The 22,347-nt window shown below is 40.8% G+C and overlaps 1 protein-coding gene across 3 annotated transcripts in view; it reads right to left on the bottom strand.

The window, feature by feature from the left end:
- The window catches only part of WRN (WRN RecQ like helicase), a 41,944-nt gene that overhangs the window by 5,558 nt on the left and 14,039 nt on the right, over positions 1–22,347 (bottom strand). For all 3 annotated transcript variants that reach the window (XM_069855075.1, XM_069855077.1, XM_069855078.1), the window contains 23 exons: positions 21,378–21,786; positions 20,653–20,733; positions 19,320–19,464; positions 18,080–18,155; positions 17,014–17,081; positions 16,543–16,651; positions 14,805–14,873; positions 14,188–14,270; positions 13,064–13,170; positions 12,202–12,389; positions 10,893–11,070; positions 10,126–10,307; positions 8,766–8,867; positions 8,326–8,418; positions 6,855–6,996; positions 6,216–6,386; positions 6,042–6,136; positions 4,532–4,607; positions 4,296–4,369; positions 2,788–2,866; positions 2,432–2,544; positions 1,467–1,581; positions 458–583 (listed from right to left, as the gene is read on the bottom strand). In XM_069855075.1, the coding sequence (XP_069711176.1) occupies positions 458–583; positions 1,467–1,581; positions 2,432–2,544; positions 2,788–2,866; positions 4,296–4,369; positions 4,532–4,607; positions 6,042–6,136; positions 6,216–6,386; positions 6,855–6,996; positions 8,326–8,418; positions 8,766–8,867; positions 10,126–10,307; positions 10,893–11,070; positions 12,202–12,389; positions 13,064–13,170; positions 14,188–14,270; positions 14,805–14,873; positions 16,543–16,651; positions 17,014–17,081; positions 18,080–18,155; positions 19,320–19,464; positions 20,653–20,733; positions 21,378–21,786 (2,881 nt within the window). The remainder of the gene's footprint in view (positions 1–457; positions 584–1,466; positions 1,582–2,431; positions 2,545–2,787; positions 2,867–4,295; positions 4,370–4,531; positions 4,608–6,041; positions 6,137–6,215; positions 6,387–6,854; positions 6,997–8,325; positions 8,419–8,765; positions 8,868–10,125; positions 10,308–10,892; positions 11,071–12,201; positions 12,390–13,063; positions 13,171–14,187; positions 14,271–14,804; positions 14,874–16,542; positions 16,652–17,013; positions 17,082–18,079; positions 18,156–19,319; positions 19,465–20,652; positions 20,734–21,377; positions 21,787–22,347) is intronic.

The following is a 22,347-nucleotide window of genomic DNA, read 5'->3' as shown; positions in this document are numbered from 1 at the left end:
TTATCCCAGTGGTTATAAACCTTAAGGATATGCCTATATACATCCCCATGCTCCGTGTCCTTTCCAGCAGGCTAAGTTTTTCCTATATGTCCTTACTGCTGTGAGAAGAGAAAAATACAGGGACAGGCAGAACTAACACCTGCAATATGCCAGTGAAGTAGAGCAACAGTTCTGCCCAATGCCCTGCCAGCCTATGTGCATGCTGTAACGAGCAGGGAGTTGTATCTATTCTCTATAGACTAGTAAAAGTATGAAAAACTGGGCTCAGTGTGAGGTAGGATACAGTGAGATAACTTAGATGAGCTACTATTTGCCAGGAAAGAAGCTGCCTCAGTGTTTTAAGTCAACTCTAACCAGGCAGAGGATTTAAGAGACCTTGCACATCCCCCTCCTCTAGACAAAGTACCCATGCCGTTAGTTTTCAAAAAGGAAGGGACTTCCATAGGGAACAGCTTACCACAGAGAGATTTTTCTCTTGGAACAGGACATATGTGACATGCTCTGAGGGAGAGAGGGCTCTAGCAGTCTTCCGGGGAGATGCTTCTTTCTGATCTTTAGATTCAGATGTGGGGAATGTGTCTGTCTAAGTGAGATAAAGAGGATTTAGAAGCGTTATATCCCCATGACAATCAGTGGATCACCCTCCCATTCTCTGAAGTTATCTGAAAGACTAACAGAAATGGAGTTGTTCATCTCTATGGAGATTGGCTTTGACCCCAAGTCCACATTCCATAAAAAAACTCACAAAGCAAAGAAGGGATCCAGATGGACACCCACATACACCCATCTTAATAAAAAAAGCATGGGATTGTCCAAGAGACTTGCGAAAAAAACAACCAAACAAACCACAAAACAACAAACCAGAAAAGTAGAGTCCAGATCAGCGCAACTTATTAGTCATTACTCATTACACATACAACTATTCCATCCAAACAAACTGTGGTATTCAGTGTGCTGCTTAGTACTGGAAACCCCTCAATTTTGCGTAACACTGACTTCTTGAGAAAAGAATAGGAATACTTTTGGTTTCCGTTCCCAGACTGTAACAGCTTTCTGGGAAGCAGAAACAAGACTCCACAGAGATTTCTCAAGTATTACAGAGCAGTAGTATTGCTGCTCTACCTGCTTTCTAGACTAGATAAACCCCTTAATTTCTATGTAATTCTACAGTTAAAAATCCCCAAAGCAAAACTGCTTCATAGTCTCTCTAATCCTCTGCTCCATGGCCCCTTCCTAGTAGTGTCTCTTGCCATAGTGACTGATGAGGAACCATTCTACAGGAGATCTGGAACAGAAGAAAATGAGCTGTGAAAAGAGACCTATTTGAACACAAGACAAAAAGTTTCACTAGCATGCTCAGATGGAAGAGCTGTGATGAGGAGAGACTCTGAAGGAGAAATCCGAGAGCTGCAGACCAAATTGTCTTTAAGGCTTTTCTAAGTAACAGACACTTGAGGAAGTCATACCTGCAAACCATTTGCTTCACAGAAGTCCTTAATTTCACCCAGGAGAGGGAACAACAGGGTAGATTTTGCTTCAGATACACCATCAATTCTCTTCACATTCTCAACAGTCGTAGGTCTGGTTCACAATGAAGAATAAAAGCCATGGAAATGTCATAAGCCAATGCTTTGAAGCACAGAGCCTGTGAGTGACAGGCACTTAGACTACAGATCTATCAGTTGTTACTTGGAAGTGTTACTGCAGAGGTGATGAAGGTACAATAACTAATTACATTCACCATTTGCACTTCTCTATGATGAAGCTTAGCCACAGCAAAAACTTTGACTTTGCTTCTTAATACTGTGGAGGATCACTTAAACACATCCATCTTTATTTGCTTCTACCTCCTAAGACATATTCTATGGAATAACAACATACACATTTCAACAGTCGTAATAGCTAATGCCTTGTAGTAGCTGGGGAAGGCACTTCAGGTGCATTACAAACTGAGCTGCCCCACAATACTCCCTCACACAACAAGAAAAAGAAAGGAAGAATTTTCTCCCCTCTTTTCAGTAGTTGAGAGCAACACTAAATTGTGCTTGTTCTTTTAGATTACAGAGACACCTACTGCAAAGTAAAGCACAGCTCCTGACCCATACTGACCCTTACCAGGATAAGGACATACTGAAATGATGAAAGCACATTGGAGAGAAGCAGTTAGAAAGGTAAGGATTTTAGAAAACACACACCTTCCCCTTCTGGCTGGTCAACCTGACAGGAGCTTTAGATACAAAGACAGTCAAAACTGGGGGAGTTTTAATAGTAACTAAAATGAAGAAGCAAGTCTGATGTCAATAAGTAATTTACAACAGCATTAGAGCAAACCAGGATGCTCTACCATACTCTCCCAACAAAAGCAGAATGGGGATTTGTGACTTGGCTTGCAAACACAGCAGTTTGTACAAAGTGTACATGCTGGCTTTACCTGATTCGGGCCATCTCCACCAGGATCTTGTTGGTTGCCAGGACAGCTGGAGGAATTACCTTCTCATTAGCCACCTTCTGTCTAGCCATCAGCAACTTGCCATATAGAGTAGTCTGTGAAGGAGAGAGCCAAATTCTCATGAAGCAGCTCTAGATCACTCACGTAGGTAAAATAAAATAACTTTCCTCATCTTTCCACTCACATACAAAACCTGCAATCCATTAATACATCTTAAGATACTTAAATCCCCTTCTAGGACTTCTATTCAAAACACATTTGTAATACTAAGAGCTGCCCAAGCCAGCAGCAGGTTGACTGCAGTCCACAGGTATCCTCCCCCTCTTCCACAAACTTACCTCTAGTTCTTTTTCTTGTGAAGAAACAACAGGTTCTGAGGGCTTCAGAGGAGATTTCAGCAGGGAGTGCTCTGCAACACTAACAAAATAAATAATAAAAAAAAAGTGTGAAACAAGCCCTGGGGTAGATCTATCTGCTCTTGTAACTTAAGAATAGCCTCTTAATGTACAAAGCTCAAGCAGATGAAATTGCAGGTTTGTGAAAAACCCAAACACCCCAATATCCTTGTTAACAGCTGGATTCCCATTTTGTTATCAAAACCATGTTCTTAGAAGCACTTGTCCACCCATGATGTTATGTTATTCTGACACCATCCCACAAGAAGCATCTTATATTTCCTCATCCCAGCTGGTAACATTAATCCTGGCCAAAAAAAGCTAATAAGTTCAACAGCATCAGTGACAAGGACACAGCTGCTGTGCTGTAAGCAGAATTGGCTGATGTCACCACCAGGCATGCCCGCCTGGAGAGCAGCAGTACAGCTACCCGTCCAAGGGCTCACGTAATTAGGGACATGAACCCCTAATTAGGCTGCTATGATTACACTGCAGTATCTGTTAGGAGGCCAGCTGGAGTAAGAGCGTTTTTTCCCAAGCAAAGTGTGAAATAATGCTTGTTTCTGATTGTAGCTGTCCCTGAAATTATTTTTCTTCACATGGCTATAGTGGTAATTATTCAACTTAAGGGACATATCCCATTTTCCTGCTGTCTGCCAGCATCAGGCTGCTTGCCTGAAGGAGAAATCAAACCACTCAGAAATGTAAGGCAGGTTTAATCTGAAGCACCATATAAGCCAGGTAAACAAATTACTTTGTCAGCTTTTTGCAAGCGCTTCTTTCATTACTTTTGACCTCAGGGAGCCTCAACTTCATCTCTGTCTTCTCTAGACTAGTGCAGAGTGGCAGAAACCTAGAGGCTTACTTACAGTCCTTGCCCAAGGCATATGTTCAATTCTGCCAGCTTTAAGAGCTTTGTCACTTATTTGCCTGCCTCATAATTGCAAACTGTTCAAAACCAGCTATTCTCCATTTCTTCTTCTAAATCATCACAAGTTAAAATCCATTACAGTTTCGACCTTCACACAGAAGACAGTGAAAAACATGGGCCTGGTAAAAGTTTCTGATAGAAATCTGCTGTTGCTTCACTTTGTCACTGTTTGCTATTTTTCTTGCTATTGAATGTGCAGCAATACCAATGAGAAAGTTTGCACTTCAGCAATTAATAAAACTTGCTTTGCCTGCAACACTCTACAAATATATTGAAATTCAACACAGCTTCCCAAATTCCAAAAATTCTGTTAAATGTTGCAATAATGCAATGTTTTGAGACATAATGCAGCATACAGCAACTTCAAAGTGCTTGTCTTTTTCTTCCTTAAATGCACCAATCAAACATTTGTATGGTCACCTCACAAAGCAGAATGCTGGTTTTAAGGATCATCCTACAAATAGTATCCCTGTTAACACATCAAAGTTTGTTAAGTCTGTTTTAATTTAGAACATTGTACCTGTTAAGTATGTTATTGCTTCTTGGAGGAGTTTTAGTTTTTCTCTCATGTGAAAACATTTCATACAGAGACATCTATAAAAAAGAACAAATAAATGCTTATTTACCCGTCTTCCCACTGAAGTTGCTATTAGCAGCAAAATACTTATTTGTGACACCATCATATGATCTCAAGATTTTTTTTAATACGAGCAAGGACAGACCACAGAGTGGAAGAGGGTTTGCACTGATACAGACCTGCTTGACTGGTGACCGCGTTGTTCCTTTTGTGTCTGGGGAGCGCTGTGCCGAGAGCACCGGTAAAGGTCTACTGCTGTAATAAAATGCATTACATCTTAACCAAAACAGACCAACTAGTTTGTATAGTGACACTGCCACTTAAAAAAAAATGAATATTTTGCTGAGCAAATTGATTTGAACTTGATACAGGGATACCTTTGGGAAGTCAAAATTTAATCACCATTCTTTGAAAAAAACCAAGGACCTCAAAGCCTGCTAACACTAAAACTAACAAGGAATGAGAATCTTTTCGTGTGGATGAAAAAGATTTTGGTTACAAAAATGGAATGTGTGACAATATTTTAAAATATTGAAGATCCCTTTAGTGGAAAAAACAAGTACCAACTTCTTGGTTTGCACTAAGGATACAGCTTTTGCTGTTGCTACTGTTCAATAATAAGCAATTATTTTTCTTCTAAGACCTGCAGACAGCAGCTGAAAGAGCCACAGCAGTAAAGCATTAGAAGGCAAAAGAAAATTGATGCTTTATCATTACCCAATTTATTTTTCAGCAACACTAAAACAAACCAGATACCAGAACAGGCTCCTAAGGCTGGCACTGAAGAGCTTTTTTCTAATATTCTTTCTTGTCACAGCAAAGCCCCTGCAACCTCTAATTCATTGTGTTTCACTCTTAAGAGGGCTGGTCTATATTAATATTTATTAACTATCAACACTATTTATTAACTATAACCAGAAGCAAAAGATTACAAGCAAAGCTTCACATCCTATTGGAGCTATACAATCTGATGGCAAATAGTTGACCACTCACTGAAAAAACAGCCCACATTCGCAGACATACTCAACAAGACATTAAATACTTAAAATCTCACAAAAAGTAATACACAACAACAAGCAATTACACATTGGTGACACTGGTGTTGAATCAATTCCTTTTAGAATAAAGGCTTTTGTGTTTCATTCTTGGCTTACATGTTATGAAAAAGTAGGTCAAGTGCATAATTGGGAAAACAAGTTGTGAGCTGCTCTATTTAAAATCTCATCTTAACTAATCATTAGAAAGAACGTAAATCTTGATAGATTTTCCTCTACCGCTTCCTGTCTTTAGCTGATTACTTTTCTTTGTGAGGATGAGTTCCCACAACATGCTTCCAGGCTGCCCATAATCACTGATGAGGACACATACTTACTGACTAGTTTTGGTAGCTTCTCTGGACCATGTTTCCCCACTAATAATCCCAGTTACACAACTATTTGGTTAGCTCAACTGAAGACCTCAGTGATGAGGCACTGTCAGATTGAAGCCGAGGGCCACATGCTCCCAGAAGGACCAGACCACACATGACCTTTCGTGCCAGCAGTCAAGAGGCGTCTATCCAGACACTCCCACAGCCTTTTTTTTATTACAATACTGCCTAAGGGAAAGCTTTGGCTAGAAAAGTGCAGATGTCTCCTACCTGATAAGAAAATTATAAAATGCCTCAAGAAGCTCACGTAGTATAATTACCTTTTAGGAGGTTTCTGCAGATTAAGGTCTTCGCTAGACTGTAACAGAAGACTTGGATTCGGGGTGGACCCAGCTTTTAAAAGCCAATTTCTACCCTGTAAGAAATAAACCATATGGCTTAGCTACAGAGTACTTGGAGAAGCCTTTGGTGGGTAGTTTCACACCAAGCATTACCTTCTGGGTAAGCATGCATGTGGTTGCAAACTTGTTATGTCCAGTGGCTTCTTTGAGGAATCCTTCCATTATCAACTGTTGGCAGAGTGATTTCCACCAGTTCTCTGGCCAGTCTTTTCCACTGCCAAAGAGATGGTGTCCTCGGTATCTCTCCGGCAAGCGTTGAGAACTCTGAAATGATTGGAAGAATTGGTCAGATTTCTCCAGTCCTTGCGAAGAAAAGTTTCAATATAACCTGTAAACCAAAACCCCAAGTTACGAGGAGTGTGTCATCAAGAACAACTCCGTGTAAGTTCTTCTGTGGAGAAAACTTTTATTTAAGTTTACATAACATCCGTTACAACAACCACACCTACAGCAACTTAATGATGAGAGCATAAACCACACCTACTGCCTCATTCATGAGCAGTTTCACTTCCACTGACCTAATCCATTCCTGCACTTTCTGCCAAAGCTGTTACGAGATCATGGTTTTCTTCTGTAGGATGACCCCAGAAAAACCTATGCTTAGATCTGTTACAACGTCTCCCTCCGTATATCAATTTATATCAATGTATTATTTGGTATATCAATAAAGAAGGACACTGTAACAGTCCATCCACTCTCAGAACATACACAAGGATTTTTAGCATCACTTACAGACCCTCGGAGAAACAGAATGGGAATTCTAGTTCCAAACTTCTCTTCCAGGGCGGTCACTGCAGCCAGCATCTGATATGCTTGCTTCCCAAAGTCCTGTAAGCCACCTTCAGAGTCACTGGAGACTGCAAAACAAGAGGCTCTGAAATGCACAAAGAAAACCACGTTCAGCACACAGGCAATATTTGAAAGAAGAAGGGACTTGATTTTGTCTATCGAGTGATAAGTAAATAAAGTTCAAACTTCCAGTTACTTTGACATAAGCAATCAAACATGTTTAAGCATAAAGAACTAGGACTGAAAATGTGAGAACAAGCAAAACATCAAATCACTTGTGATTACGACAGCTGCCCAACCCAACAACAGTTTTTCATGATACTTGCTGTGACAGAACAACATCGTCTCAGCAATCTTCAGCATTTAGTATTTGGCTATTTAGACTGTTTTAGGCATACAAGATATTTCTGTAACTGCACCCAGTAGCAAAGATGGTTTTATCCATTTTTAATTTTTTTTTTTAATAATACAAAGGGCTAAAAACCAGAAGGAAAGAGCAACACCATTTAAGGTTTTCTATTGTTTATTAATGTATTTATGACTGACTGGAAGAACTGATCAAAAAGTTATTGGGACAAATCACCTTTAAGGAAAAAAAGGACAATGATCTATTTCAAGTGATTTCAGTTCTGCAACACAAATTCACCATGCAGCTCTTTGGTGGCACAGCAACATGACTTCAAAAATCGAAATCATCATCTTTCACATTCTCCTCTTGGTTAATTTTAGCAGAGGCCAGACAAGGTTTACTTAATCCTTGAGCATACAAGAAATGTAGCCAAATTGATAACATTTTTTCCAGAAAGCAACACAGCAAAACACCTTATCTCTGATCAGGAAGCATCATGCTACCAGCAAGAACAAGGAATCCTGGAATCCTTTATTATAACTTCGGAAAAAGCATGCATATGCACACAGGAGAGACCAAGGAAGGAGTCTCTGCTCATACCTGTGTGACTACTGACCTCCTGGCTTCCCTTCAGTGCATCTGTGAGATTATTAGCAATGCTAGAAAGAACATATGTCAGCACATGCTGTAATAGGAGATCAGCTCCCTAAACGCTCAGGCAATTTAACCTTAGACATGATATCATGCTCACTTGCAAGTATTTTCTTTTGGGATTAATTACCTAACAGGACTTAGAAGTGTATTTCACAGCCTTATAGTGTTGCTCTAAAGCCTTTGAGGAACTGCAACTTTACTTTGTTTACAGGCTTTCCCGCAGCCTAAACTGCCTCACAGTTTGCTCAGCTATTTAGGAGAAGGTTAAAGACAGTTGTTCCAAAATAAACCTCAGGCTGAACATCTGCAAAAGCAGACGCATAAAAAGTAAATTCTTCTAGATAATTTGCCTTGTAAGTCAGCCCAAGAGAACACAACCTCTTGTATCAGTCTTCAGGGGAGAAAGCTTACCTGGACCTGCAATTATCACAGCATTCGTCTGTGCCCATGATGCCAGAGGAAACCTTTCGGAGTTGTTTGTCTTCAAAATGAGACAGGATGATTCTACCCAAGGGAATGAAGGGAATCAAATAAAAGATCAAGAATTTACACGTTAAATTTATTGCAGAAAACAAAGTTGAAATCAGCATCATTAATTAATTCACTGGGGAGCCAATTATTTGGCCTCGATTCCTCTAAAGAAAAGTTTATTTTTTCTGAAAAGTAAATAGGGAAACACTTGATGTATGTGTACAAATATGCTGAAGGCTGCATCTTTTGATACTGCTTTTTAATATATAAAACATCTGCAGAACACTGAGTATAAGATACCTGCAGTTGTGATCGAGTTGCTACAGCTCTTACCAAAGCTGGATAAAATAATGAAGCATTAAACAGATGCCAGTACTCACTTTCTCCTGCAGCTGTTGGACACAAGGTACTTCTCTATTTTTGCCAACATCTTCAGTTTGTAGAGCCGAAACTTTTCATTGCATATCTCACTTAGAAGATGTCTGCCAGTTGAAAGGAAAAATGAGAAGCCTTGAATACTGACCACTACTCCCCGTCCCACATCAAAAATGAAATATACCAGACTACTGCCTCAGTCAAATTCACCAGAAACAGCTAGAAAATGTATCCCATTAAAACCAGACCCAAATCCTGCCTTTTTCTCCACATTGCTTGCCTATTTCTCCACAATCTCGATCCTCATAGGACAGTGCGTACTCAGAAGAGGCCCTTATTCAGATTCTGCTAAATATGATGATTATTCTAAACAGATCAGAAGGAGAGAGTGAGCTTCGTCCAACTCCACAGACTATGAGGCTTCAGAAATCCATGCAAAACAGCACAGACAATGGAGGAAAGGGCAGAGGGCATTGAAAAAGGGTTATTTTTCTCACTGCTTTTCTACATGCTGGCAAGTTCTCATCAATGCCACTGCCAGGTTACAAAATACACCGGGATATAATCACTCTTCTTTCGAGACACTCAGAGGTGGCATGTGAGGACACATCTACCTTTTGCCTTACTTAATATCCTCTACAGTACTCACTGGAAGCATCCAGCTGAGATACTAACACAGGAGTACAGAACACTCATTCTGCCCATGCTCTGGGCTCTTGCATGAGTCAAACCTGAGCTACCATCTGCACCACATGGCACGGAAAACAAGCCAATACTGCAGGTGCTAGGCACAACCTTAACACAGCTGCATGATTCCAGCCTAAAGCTGAACAAAGCAAGTTTCCACCTGCCTGGAAAACAAAAGCAGGGAAGTACATGGTTTCACAGACTCTGGCAGTCTCAAGCGACTGAGTTCAGACATTTCTGTAGTCCAATACTAGCTATGGACAAAGCTAACAAGAGATCTCTACAACCAGGACTCAGAAGAAATCTGTATTTCTCCATTTAGACACCTAGAGAGCAGAGACAAAAAAGCAGCTCTATAACATCAGCACTTTTAAGAGTTCTAAACCCAGGTCAGACAGGTCTAAAAACAAGTCAGGTGATTTACAGGACAAGCAATCAGGTTTTATCACTGCCTGCCTTGCAAAGCCTCTTCAGAAAGCAGAACTGGAACAAGCACAAACTCCTAAAAATAGTGTAGTCAGGATTACCTTCTAGAAAATGTATAGCATACTGTGTGTATGCAGGAAAGGACTTGGAAGCATTCTGAAAAATAAATCACATTTCCAATCAAACCCATCCTGATCCTCTTTCTCTTGGAATGTTCAGGATATCCATGCCAAAGCAGTTGTCTTCATTTACCTGTTAAAAGTCAAGTCTGTCGCAGTCCACAGGACGTGACAAGAAGCAGGAAGCCCATCACGACCAGCCCTCCCGATTTCTTGATAATAGGATTCCATTTCCTTGGGGGCGCCGTAATGAATAACCATCCGGATATCTGCTTTATTGATGCCCATTCCAAATGCCACCGTAGCCACAACACACTACAAAACAGAGGCCATATGCTGAATGTTTCAAAACTAAGATCAAGAGTATCCCTGGATTAATGCTCGCACATTGGTGACAACTTTTTGCCTCAGACTGAGAATTCAGCCCAAATTACAATGGCTTCAAACTTGCACTCAGCTTCCACAGTGCTTTTGCTAAGCCTGGTTTTGGTCAGAGCATGAGCAAAGAATTATAAACATGAGTGGTGATGTGTTGTGGCAAATGCTAGACTGTTTTCAAGCAGTTATTCTCAGACAAAAGGCAGAAAATCTCTGGTGAAGGGGAACACAGGAAGTCCTTGGATAACTCTTTGCAGGCTTTGCTACCCAGGAAGAAAGCAGCTCACAGAACTTGTGATAATATTGTTCCAGCTACTGCTATTTTCTTCAGATGCTATGTGTTTAAGAGACTTACTAAATGAATTTGAAACATAAACCAGGCATCATGTTAGTGTCAGCGCAGACTAGCAACTTCTTTGCCCAGAATTTGAAAAGCAAGTAAGATGGGGATCACATGATATTCCCAAATTCTTTCCTCTGCAATTATAAACAGGCCAAAGTGGAGTTAAGTTTCCTACATACCTGAATTTCATCCCGCAAGAACTGGTGATGGGTCTCCCTCCTTTGTTTTATTCCCATACCAGCATGGTATGCACGACAGGCCACGTTGAGTTTATGCAGCTGGGACACAACCTGTTCAGTGGCCTTTTTTGAAGGGCAGTAGATGATAGTGGGGCCTTCAAACTCATACGCAGAACTGCTATAAATAATAGCAACATGTAAAGACACAGAACAGAAGAAATCACCCTTCTGCAACAAGTCTGACTGGACCTAGTTGAAAGGCAACATGTTTTTTCCAGCAGTTCACCTTCCCAGGGATGTAGAAAATGAAACACATTTTAACTAGTCCCCTCAAAAAGAAATTGTCTGTCCTTTGGAAAAATGGACTTGGAGGTTATTTTGTGCCCTTAAGTTTATTTTGCAAAACACAAGGTTTTGGTCACTGTAGAAGCAGCAGGACAAGGCCTCTCAACTTTCTTAAAGTCATAGAACCACAGAATCATTTGGTTGTAAAAGATCTTTCAGATCATCAAGTCCAACCACACCTGTTCACTACTAAACCAAATCCCTGAGCACCTCATCTACACATCTTTTAAAGATCTCCAAGCATGGTGACTCCATCAATGCCCTGGGCAGCCTCTTCCAGTGCCTGACAACCCTTTTGGTTAAGAAATCTTTCCTGATACCTAATCTGAACCTCCCTGGCACAACTTGAGGCCATTTCCTCTCATCCTATCGCTTATTTCTTGGGAGAAGAGACCAACGCTCATCAAGAAAGATGCTTTTACAGCTGTCAGTTTTGAAAGTTCTATACTTCCATAACAAGGTACAAATGAGCAATGAGAAATTAATTTAAAGGCTTGCAACAAGAGGAGAGGAACAGGGCCAGAATGGGTACATCACCGAGCCTGCTAACAGAAAGGGACTGCACTGTTTACACTCAGATCAGCAGATCTTGCCACAGACTTATAAAAAGACTCACACATTCTACAAAACTGTTCAGAGCGCTACCCACCAGCCAGTCCATCATAATCACTCCAATTGCTACAGTGTCAGCAGGCCCTCTGAGGATCAAATAATCCTGAAGATCCTTAAAGTTAGCAACACACAAACAGTGAGCCTGTTTTTAAATTGGGACTGGAGGTGGGCACAGAAGCAAGGGATACGACACAAGTGACTAGCATGATATCCAAGGCAAGCTATGGAAAAGGCCAGGCTCTTCCTCACCAAATCAGTTTAAGACTGCTACCAGGTCTTCATATGCATTACTAAAACTCCAAGACACTAAATTATATCTGAGGGATCAATGAAAACAGGATTAAATCCTTACCTTCCTTTCCTAGAAAGGAACTGCTTCAAATCCCTAAGGATATCTCCACTTCGTTTTCCAACTTCTAAGTACAGGTTAGGCCTGTCAAAACTGGTACATGTGACCTGGGGATTCTTCAGGTTCAGACATCTCACTATGTCATCTCTAATTGATGGACTTGCAGTTGCAGTTAAAGCAACAATGGGAACCTGCAAAGAGAAGAAAAAGTCCAAGACCTCTCATTGATTTTCCTTAAGCAAAAAAAATCACAAATAAAACTGAAACAGTATGCAAACAGGCACTTTAATCTGTTGATGATCACTGGATCAACTCAGCTATTTAAAAAATCTAGTTAATATTCAGCATCCCAGAGCTTTGGTCTACACTGTTTAGGAAAGAAAAGAGGGACAAAACACCATTGAAACACAGGGTTTTATTCTGAATGCGTGTTGTCTTTAGTTACATCTTCAAGTAGCCTACAGTAATTTTCTGATGTGATCAGCTAAATTCAGGGAACGTAGGACAAAACTTCCAAGAAGAGCATGTAAAGTTCAGGTCTACATTTTTGAGCTTGAGAAGTGTCTAGAATAATCACAGCTGTATGCTCTTACAAGCCACTCAGCCAGTTTAAAAAAATAAGTCCCTCGATATTAAACCAGAAGCTCAGGAACGTGATCTACCACAGCACAGGGATCCACAACAGTAATGTAATTTTCAGAAGCTTCTGGTAGTCCTGGTTCAGAATATCCTTCGTTTAAGCGTTTGGAATAGCACTGTAAGTACACCCATGGAGTAACAGCAGAAGCCTGATATTTCAAACTCTCATATAAAAAGAGATGGTATCCCTCTCTTATGATAGAAATCAAAGATATCAAAACCTCACCGATGGCAGAGCCTTCTTTATTGAACCTAAACTTCTAAAGGCATTTCTGAAGTCATGGCCCCACTCAGAAATGCAATGAGCTTCATCGACAGCTATGAGGGTGATACCTGGTGGGCACAGAACCACAGCACGGAGACATTAACAAGACAAACCAACCAACACGGGAAGTTACAAAACACTAACACCCCATTCTGCTAAGAGTTTTTACAGAGTCCCCTACCACCATGCCTGCTTCCCTCTCCATGCTGCTCCACATCTCCAACATCTCTCACAATGGATCAAAATCTTGAGCTATCTCTGACAGGACTTTTCCCACCCTCAGCTTCCTATACTTTCTTAATAACAGACCCAAATGCTGATTACAGATATAATTTGTTTTATTATCTGGATTGCAGAACAAAACCTGAGTGTTTCAGGTCTGCACTAAAGGGGTAAGTGAGAGTCCAGAAAAATACAAGGGGGCAGGGGTTAAAGATGTCCCTGGAAAATAACCTTACATTTTCTGAATTGGAAAATTCTCTCAGCTTGAGTTCATATATCCCATTTCAATCAACATGTTCAAAGCATGCTGGTGTCAGAGAAACCAAGCATAAAGCTTCTCAGGACTCCAGAAATTCAGATGTCTCATCTTCTCCCTAGGTAGTCCTCACTGCCTACAGCACTAGAAACTCAGTTCCTTAATAAAAAAAGTAAAATCTTGGGAGTTTATGTGGCTTGAGCTTACCCTACTATAACATATCCATTAGCTGCATCCTCTTGGATTAAAAGAGAATTTTTTAAGATGCACTATAATGTTTAAAAACACAATTTCATTGTTACGTAGTGGGAAAGATGAGAATGCTTAACAGCTTAAAATATTCAGTGATATGCACTTTACTTCTGGTGATTTAAAGATCAGTGTTTCAGCACCTCTGTTCCTAGTAACTTGTCTGACATTCCCATCCCAAGACCATCATTAATGGTGGAATTTTCTGACACCATTTACTGGCAGTCGCTACACTACCCTCTGAGCTCACAATCAGCATGAAACTGGGGAAAAAAATGTTCAAGCGTTAAAAAAAATTAAACATAATTATGAATTTAAGCTGCTTGCCAACTCATCCACAACCTTAACCAGAACTTACCAATGGTTTGGTTAAGATCCTGAAGTAACTCCAAGTTCCCCGAACAAAACTCTGGAGTCATATATATGACTCTGTATTGACCCCTGAAACATCAAGAGAATACACTGTTACAGACTGAAAAACCCAACACAACTCAATCAAATTAAAGAAAACCATGACTATGTTGAAGATAAATGAGAACAAGTACAGACTTATGGATAGGGAGCAAGAGGAAGGAAATGAAGACCACAGAAAGCGTTCCAGAACAGCAGGAAAGCAAGGCAGTACACAGCATCACAGGAAAAGAAAGAAGAGCAGAGAGACTCACTAGCCTTTAGGACAGGAAGGCATTGTTGTGACGGTGACAAATACAGGTCTAAGATCTCTGCAAAATCATGTATAAGCCACAAGATACAATTGAGTCAACAATTGAGTCTCCTCAGCCAGCAGGCACAAGCGGGCAGCTATCGCATCCCACGTGCTTAGCCTGGATAAACGCGAGCAGTATCACCAACTGCCAGGTTCCAGGTCTGAGCCAGAATCAAGAGTGTCAGCAGTGGTAGATCAGGGAGACACCCTACCTCTCAAATACACCTACGTCAGAACCTGCAGTCCCAGAAAGCTTATTCAAGACTTACGCTTTGATGTCGTCTTTGATATTTTTCGACTGAGCTGAACCAAGAAAGCAAGCTGGTATCTCTGACATTCTGCAGAAATAAAAAGCACAGTCACGAACAGATTTACTCACAGTGCTTGCTGCCTTAGCTTTCAGCCTATGCCAGCATTCTGTAAAGGAAGTTCAAGCTGTGAGGTCAGAGACTACTTTCTTCCAAGGATCTTTGTGAGAAAATCTTTTGAAAAAGAAAGAGTAGTCAGGTGCTATTCCTGCCACCCAAATGCTCTTCCACTTCCCCCAAACCACACACCCTGATGAGTGCAATAAGGACTTGGAGAAATAAAGACCATATTCCTCATGCAAGAGCCAAGTTTACTAATAAAACATCCAAAAGAAGAAAATAAGGTAAGTATATTTTCTTTAGCTATTATCTTATGAGGTTCATCATATTCAGATGTAAGCCTTATTAGCTTGCAACTTTTTGCCTCTGCTTTCAATCTTCTGTGACCTACTGGTGCTGCCACTGCTAATTTCCAATCAAGTGGCTACGTTTTAATAACAGATTAAAAAATTATGCTGACCAGCTCAGCCACCTCATATCTGACCTCTTTCAGGACCCCACAATACTTGTCCTCTTAGTTTAGTGATTTACTGCACGTGATTACACGCAGCTTTGTTTTGCGAGCTTCTCCCCCCAATTCTTCTGTGTTTCAGTCCTTGGCAGAGCTGCACCCAGACTGACAGACAAATTACTGAACTGCATTAGGTTACAGAAATTCAGTCTCCTCAGCCTTCACAATGAATGACCTACTGCGAAGGCAGTGAATAAACCCTTTCCACTGAGGAAAACTGTATAAAAGCCAAAAAAGAAGCTGAATATATATAGACACCCTGCTGATAAATACGCAGTCTAGAAGCTGGCTATAGATCCAGCTTAGGCTGTCCAGCCATTCACCTGCACACAGTCGTGATATCCAGCACAAAATACTACACACAATTGAAGTTCCTTACTTCAAAAAACTTTCACATCCCCTCTCTCACAAAAGTCCTGTTCTTTCCAAGTTGGACAAGGCAGGAATGAACTAGATAACTCAGCATGATTCCCACAGCCTGAATGAGAAAATGTCAGAAGTGAATAGCTTTTCTTATAGAAAGCAAGCTCACGTTGAGAAAAGCATTATTGGGTATTAAAATCAAAAAGGTTTATCTTGAGGACACCTGTAACTGCTCACATAAGAGTGATTCAGTGTCACCCAGTAGTCTATCCCCATCAGACCTTTTAAGAAGTGAAGGGGCTACATGTTAGGCGACCAACTACACTGTCCGCCTTCAAAGCCTGTGCTGTAACTTTGACCTGAATGGCCTACAGCTTCCAGCTGTACGCAGTTCAGAAGTTACTTCTCAGAAGCAAAGGAAGCCCTACCAAATTTTGACATAACTCTCACAGGCTGAAGCTCCTCCATCAGTTTGGTCTGTGAATCCTGAAATACTTGAGAATGATCCACCTTCAGGAGCCACCCACCAGCACAGATCCTTTGCAAAGTCAGCCTACAGTTCACGTCATTGGCAAACCCAGTGATCTTCGACTATTGACACAGTTTGCATGTGTTTCTTGAGAAACATACGCTTTACAGCCGACACACAAACAGCTTGCTCTACAAAGCTGCAACCTTAAACACCAAGGAATGACACAAGCAGAATCCGTGGGTTTCCAACAGGCAATAAATACGGCAGCAGCTTGCTACTACCGTGTTACTTACGTCAGCTGCAGCACCTGGTCCTCCATCAAGGAGATAAGAGGACAGATGACAATTCCGGTATATCCAGTGTAAACAGGAGGAAACTGGTAGCACAAGCTTTTCCCATAGCCTTAAAGAAAACGGGCATAAATGAAACATCATGCTTTCTATATAGCTATAACATATGGCTACATAAGACAATCCTAACACCTTTTGAGTCCTAAAAAAAGGATGATGTTTGTTCTCCTAAGCGGAACAAAGATGTGTGATAAATACGGTCAACATCCATGTGATACCCCTTTCTACACCAAGGTCAGTTACAAAGACTAGGACAGAGAAAAAAGAGGCCAGCATAGCTGGCTTAGACTTGCACAGACTCAATCAGAGCACCCTGCACATTTGAGCCACATGGACAGTCTCCAAGTTTGAGTCCTACTCTCCCCAAATAGGGAATGATTTTTTGCTGCTTCTTTGGATGTAAAGGTAACTTACCAGTTGCCATGACAACAAGATTATCTCTTCTGTCTTCTAAAACAGAATTGATCACTTTCCACTGGACCCTTTAAATTAAACAAAGGGGAATATTTTATTTCTGCTACCACACACAACACAAATTTTGTGAAGCTGCGTATTCAGTTGAATTTCAGGTTAAAGAAACACTGCTGGCTGCCTTAAAAAGAGTTGTCTTTACATGCTGCAACCACTGAAAACACTCCAGCTAATTCAGGCAGTCCCACCAGTATTACAGTGGGGATTTCTATCAGAATTAAGGCAAGCAACATTTGATGCAGTCATTCACGGACCACAAAACAAACCGTGTCTCCAGCACATTAATAACTGATCCACAAACACTGTGAAAACAACAGTTATCTTCAGTGCAAGAGATTCTAAATAGCACCTTGATTTTGCCAAAGAACTTTCATCCTTTTGTGGTCTCACAAGTGTACATAACTGTGGTCAATTAAAAAAATCCCCCAACCCCTGTTTCCAAAAGTTTACTAAGTATTAGCAAAACAGCTTCTCCCCCAGTGTCCCTCTTGGGCTGCGTCTTGCACAAAAAAAATTCCACTACTGCTCATCCAAGTAGATTTCATCCTGTTCCCATTGAGCTATTACAGTTCTTAAGTTCAAGTACATAAGCACCGACTGCATTATGATTACACTACAGTACAGAAAATTCTCCCTGCTTAGAGGCACATAAAGAATAACCACACTAAGGAAGTTTCTCATACAGAGAATAACAACCGTGCAGTTTGTTGCTTGCTGCCTAATAAAACACCTGAACTAGACCTGCTACAATAAAGCTTCAATCAGAGGAGGTATTCCATCAGAGGAGTGAAGAAACTCACCTGCTACTGTAAGAGCAGAGTATTATAATTAACACTCCTCAAGATCTATTTTGACACCTTGTTGTGGCAAAGGCTACTTTTCTTTTCCTAGGGATTGTGCATGTGTCCTAGCTTGTTAGTGGTTTTTAAAGTAAAAAAAAATCATCCAAGTTGAAAGAATGGAAAGGAAATGAACCTTGCGAGTTCATTTTAACAGAAAATGCACTTACGGTTTAAACGAAGAATGCCCAAAATAAGTCTTCAGACACATGATGTGGCTTTCACTAGGTACTGGCAGCGATGGATCTTTCATGGGAGAGAGGAGAAAAAACCTCACCTGTCATTCAGTTTTTAAAAGTCAGCACTGTTGGTGAACAGCAGTCTGCTCACTCTTAGTGATGCCCAGAGCCTAGGATTTGAGCAACTCCACCAAAACCAGACAAACTCTAAAGATATTTGCAGGCTAGAATAAAGGATTAAAAAAAGGAAACAGGATCCTCAGAGACCTCGCATGAGGAGGAGAACATATGGATTGATTAATGAGATAATAAAGCAATAGGCATTGTAATGCATAGTTGCATTATATGGGCTCTGTTCAGATGAGGTACTAGAGATATTTCACCAGGCATGACACTAAAGACCCTGCTGAAGTTACACCAATCAATACCAGACACTGCTAGCTCCTAACAAAGTCTTGGTCCAGAAGTGACATGCAAGGGGATCCTGAGCTTGCTATGAACACTGAAGAAACAATTTCAAGACATTGGTTTATAATTAACATTCAGCAGCAGAAAGCATGACATTTACACCTAGTTTTTGTATGCTGGGCAAGCACATACTCCCTGTAACAGCCTGTCTGGCTGTTGTTTAAAGAGAAGAACTGAATCTGTCCCCATTTAGCTTGGAAGCAGCAAGGAGCTTTTCTCCTGGCCAATGCTATTACTCTTCAGTGACAAGGCCCACAGCCTTGCTTACACAGCCAGGGAAGGAAGCTTTCATGCAGTGACCATCCAAAAAAGCCAAGGGACGTTGCACCTCACACTTCAGCCTCTTTTCCCCACTTGATTTGTCTGCATAGGGCCAGCTCCAAAGCATTAAGCCAAAATCACCCCCAAACCAGAACTTCCCAAGAATTCTACCACAAAGCGGCAGTGGTAGAATTGCTGCAGAACCTTCCCCTCTGCTGTGTTCTGAGTAAGTTCCCTCAATTCTGCTTCACCTTCACATCCCCAGGTCAGTTTTACTCCCATCAAGCATAAACTCTACCCATCATGATGGAAGTCAACTACGTTTTGCCAAGGACACTTTAAATTTTCACCTCGACACACAGACAGGTACTCCTTTTGAAATCCAGAGGAGCTTTAACTTTCTGCTCTAAGAAACCAAGCACAAAATGTCACTGTGCTTCCACATCTGCTTGGTAGACAGTGGATATTTTTATTTAATCATACACTACGATTTCAAACATACCAAAACATTCTTCCTCTTCTTCCTCAATGCCTTCATCTTCATCACCATCTGGTGCAACATTCAATTCTGCGTCAGGAGTCTTCCTGGCTTTATTGGACTCTCTTTCTGTTAAAATTCCTTTGGAAGCATCTACGTTTTCTAAAGACTGGAAATCAGGAGGAAAAATTATTTTGGAGAAGGAAAGGATAGATGCAATGCACGTCTGTGGCAATGTGCCATGGGGACACACGGGTTTTAATCTACCTGTTGCATAACTTAGATCTATTGGCACACAGCACAAAGAAAAGCTCAGTACTCGAACTACTTTGTTAGTAGCATTCAAATTCCAAGAGCCACTTCCTGGGTACCATTACAATGGCTTTTGTTTCTTCTTTGCAAAAAGGTCTTTGAAATTTTGCAGATATTAAAATCTGTTACCTTATAAAACCAAAGGTTGGATTGCAGGGTTTTTTTCTGAATTTCAACTAGACAAAGGCACAGGTTTCACAGAGAAGTGACTTAGGAAGTTGGTCCCAGAAAACAGAAAAGGAAAGGACGGATCATGTTACACTTGTTTCCAAAACACAGTAGTCTGAGGAACACTAAACTAAACCCCTTCCACTCAAGTTAGCTTTTTTAACCAAAATTGCATTTATAGAGGATGGACGTGCAGCACTGAGAACAACTCAGAAGAGACCTGGTCCTTCCCTAGAAGAAAACTCAACTTTTTTTAACCAGACTTTTAAGTGCTGCTACCTACTTAGCTGCAAGCAACACATTTAACCTTCTCACATGTACAAGAACACAAACCCTTGTAACTGCTCTGGTAGAAACATTCAGTTGCTTGACTGAAAATATATAGGGCACGCTGGGGAATCAGGAAAAAAGGGTAAAGAAAAATAGACTCAACATCTGAATCTTCTTTTCAGGAAAGAAAATTTGTACCAGTAGGAACACTTCACAAGAGGCCTGGAAATCACAGCTGCCAAGCAATTTGACCTACAGTCCAGGTTAACAGCACCTGCAGTGCACAAATCACCTTGGACAAAGAGTTGAATGCCAGATACTTGGAGCAGATTGGTTAACCAGCAAGTATCTACACAACTGCAGCAAGCAGAGGGATCAAGTCTGAGCTGGTAGGGTAACGATGCAGTAGGATGCAAGTGATATTGAAGCCTAACAGCAGTAAACTGAATTCTTTAGGTATACACACATTCATCTGTCTTCTACCCACCTTCCATAAGCAACAGCGTTTTGCTTCATCTTCCCTCCCTTCAGCTACGCTATGCTCCACTGTGACCCAAGAGCACTATTACCAAAAAAAACCTAAGAATAAAACCCCTGAGGTACTCACTTTAAGCATCTCCATTTCCAGTTCTTCATCACTTTCAATGACACTGGAAATATTTTGTTCATTGTCTGTGGAGCACACCTCCTAAGAAAGAATATATTTTCTTCTTATCAGCAGTTATTTCTATTTTATTCACAATCTTTTCATTTTCAGTACATATTATAAACTCTATACTTTTATTTTTTACCAAAAATAACTAAGCTCAACATGCAGCTTTGGTGCCTGCTCATTATAAAAAATATCAGAAAGAAATACAAGAACATAAGAAGGCCCTGTAGTAAGAGACCACCAGATGCGTGAAGCACTTGGGGCATAAGGAAATTATAATCTGATTTAAGAGGCATCAATCCACATTCAGCAGTCACTAGAAAGACTGTTATTTACAGATCCCTTAGAAAAAGATCTGGTTTTAATTCATGACTAAGTTGGAGATGCTTGGCTGCAAAATTTGTCTCCGTACTGCAAGAAATTTTGGTAACATATTAGCAACTGAAAGAAGAAAACAATCAGACTACCTACAGCTTCTGTATTCACCACTAATCCTTCCAACCACATGACCAAAGAGCGGCATGACTACCTCTACAAATATTTTCCAGACTCTGAGCCCTTTTTCCAGACTGCCTTAATGTTCTCTCAGGAACAGAACATTTTAAAATCATGGGGAAAATTAACGGTGAGACCGCTTCCTCTGTGGAGTGTCCATGATTAACAAGGGCTTTTCTCATTACCTCAGGTGCAGCTTCATCAAGCAATTCCATTGCAGCCTGATGTTCCAAGACCTGAAGTTCTTGCTCAGTGATGTCTAGTGACATGAAGTCATCTGCTTTGTCTTTAGAGCTGGCTGCTGCAGTCCCATCTTCTACAACATCGTCACCTCTCTTTGCCTCCTCTTCATTTCCGTCTCCCTCCCAGAGGCCAGCTAGCGTAGCATCAGAGCAGATGTTGAAGTCACCTTGAAGTTGTTTAGCAAATTCAGACATTTCAACAACTTCTGCTCCCACATTTGCTGACTCTGCTTCAAGATTTGTTGGAGTTGCACCACGGCTCCTCTCCAGTACAGGAGGGGAACCTGAACCAAAGAGCACATTTCTTAAGGCATTTACATTCTCTGATATATCAGCCAGTATTTCTGCAGCTCTAGAAGGTAAAACAAGAAAGTTACACCAAAAAGATAAAGTTACTACATATATCCTAGCCACAAGCAGATCGCAAGATTCTAAAGCAGTCTTTCTCCAGACAGAGTTTGTCCAAAACTTCACATATAAAGACTCATCAGTCCTATGCAACTGGCATTTCACTTCTGTGAGAAGAAAATTAAACTACTTTACACTGAAGAAAACCTATCAAGACTCCAAAAACACTGTTTGTGGTGTTGTCCCCACACTTGTATTAATATCAAGTCTCCAGACTTCTAGTAGTTACTCATGCAAGGGTCCTGAGTATTTATGAGAGAGGGTCTTGCTGTGCATTTCAGAAGAAATAGATTCAGCAAAGCTCAGTGCCAAACCCATTGCACTTAGACCAGTGAAAACCTATTTTGCTACATATAAAGACAATATTTTCCCACTGAGTGTACTGTGATTTCTTTTCCTGGAAAAGGATGCACAGATAACAGAGGTGCTATCAACACAAATGTATTTTGTTGCTTCAGAGATCAATTATAACATGCTGATCTTACAGGCAAAGCAGAGACAGGCT

Source organism: Phaenicophaeus curvirostris, chromosome 4 (assembly GCF_032191515.1).
Source record: "Phaenicophaeus curvirostris isolate KB17595 chromosome 4, BPBGC_Pcur_1.0, whole genome shotgun sequence".
Classification (NCBI taxonomy): Eukaryota; Metazoa; Chordata; class Aves; order Cuculiformes; family Cuculidae; genus Phaenicophaeus; species Phaenicophaeus curvirostris.
Note: the sequence above shows the minus strand (reverse complement) of the source record. Positions and strands in the feature narration are given on the sequence as shown.